Source organism: Penaeus monodon, chromosome 23, assembly GCF_015228065.2.
Source record: "Penaeus monodon isolate SGIC_2016 chromosome 23, NSTDA_Pmon_1, whole genome shotgun sequence".
In the NCBI taxonomy this organism is placed as follows: domain Eukaryota; kingdom Metazoa; phylum Arthropoda; class Malacostraca; order Decapoda; family Penaeidae; genus Penaeus; species Penaeus monodon.
In genome coordinates, this window is record NC_051408.1 from 7,010,366 (window position 1) to 7,011,397 (window position 1,032).

General features: G+C 52.1%; 1 protein-coding gene across 1 annotated transcript in view; it reads left to right on the plus strand.

Moving 5' to 3' along the window:
* Positions 1–810, plus strand: part of LOC119588343 (crustacean hyperglycemic hormones 4-like) — a 1,220-nt gene extending 410 nt beyond the window's left edge. Inside the window, exons 2-3 of the mRNA XM_037937029.1 lie at positions 5–243; positions 401–810. Coding sequence (XP_037792957.1) covers positions 5–243; positions 401–506 — 345 coding nt within the window. The 3' untranslated portion in view covers positions 507–810. The remainder of the gene's footprint in view (positions 1–4; positions 244–400) is intronic.
* The last annotated feature ends 222 nt before the right edge of the window (positions 811–1,032 follow it).

Here is a 1,032-nt window from a genome sequence, read left to right on the forward strand (position 1 = left end):
GCAGCTGTCAGCGGTGTCGGCGGCCCTGCTGGTCCTCGCTGCCTCGCCCTCGCCGGCCTCCGCTCGCTCCCTCGACGCCTCTCCTTCGTCTGCGTCCTCGGGAAACCACAGCCTCAGCAAGCGCTCTCTCTTCGACCCGGCGTGCACCGGCATCTACGACCGCCAGCTGCTGGGGAAGCTGGGGCGCCTGTGCGACGACTGCTACAACGTGTTCCGGGAGCCCAAAGTGGCCACGGGGTGCAGGTCGGGCATGGGGCGCGGTTGAGAGTTCTTAATAATAGCCTTTTGGCAAAGGTTTCCGAGGCCAATTCCGCTGGTTCTCGACGTAGACATTCCAGTCGTGTCTCAAAGTATGTTTCCCGTCGAAAGCCTCAGTAATCTGACAACCTTTTCCTTCCAGGAGTAACTGCTACTACAACCTCATCTTCCTCGACTGCCTGGAGTACCTGATCCCGAGCCACCTTCAGGAGGAGCACATGGAGGCCCTGCAGACCGTCGGCAAGTAAAGCATTTCCCGGAACCGACCTTCCTCGACGTCGTGTGCGAACGGCCCGGATTCACGAACGGCTTCAAGAAGGTCGCTTAGTTTTGGTTTCGAGCGAGAGAAAGCTCGGACACCCGCTACTTTGACTTGATTTCGTGCTTGCGGCTGACTGCCTTGGCTAGGTCGATTCTGCTCTGTTGCTGGAGGAGGAGATGGCGTTCATGTGTCTGGTTTAGGGCTGTGTCAATCAATGCCTGTAAGGTGATGTATGAGTCCGTCTACCTTTCCATTTTGAATAAACTCAGATTAAAAGCTGTACGCATAAACTGCCTTCTTGAACCTTTACCATATTGGTCTGCTCGTAGAAGAGGAATCGTATGAAATAATTTTAGAAAATACGATTTTGATTTGATATTCTAAGTCTGAATAACTGTATTGGCTATCAAAGTGGTGGGACTTGAAATTAGCATACATTTTATGGAGTCACCCCGTTAGGTGATACTGAAAAGAAAAGGACTAAAGAATATTACTGGAAGTCATTCTGTGCC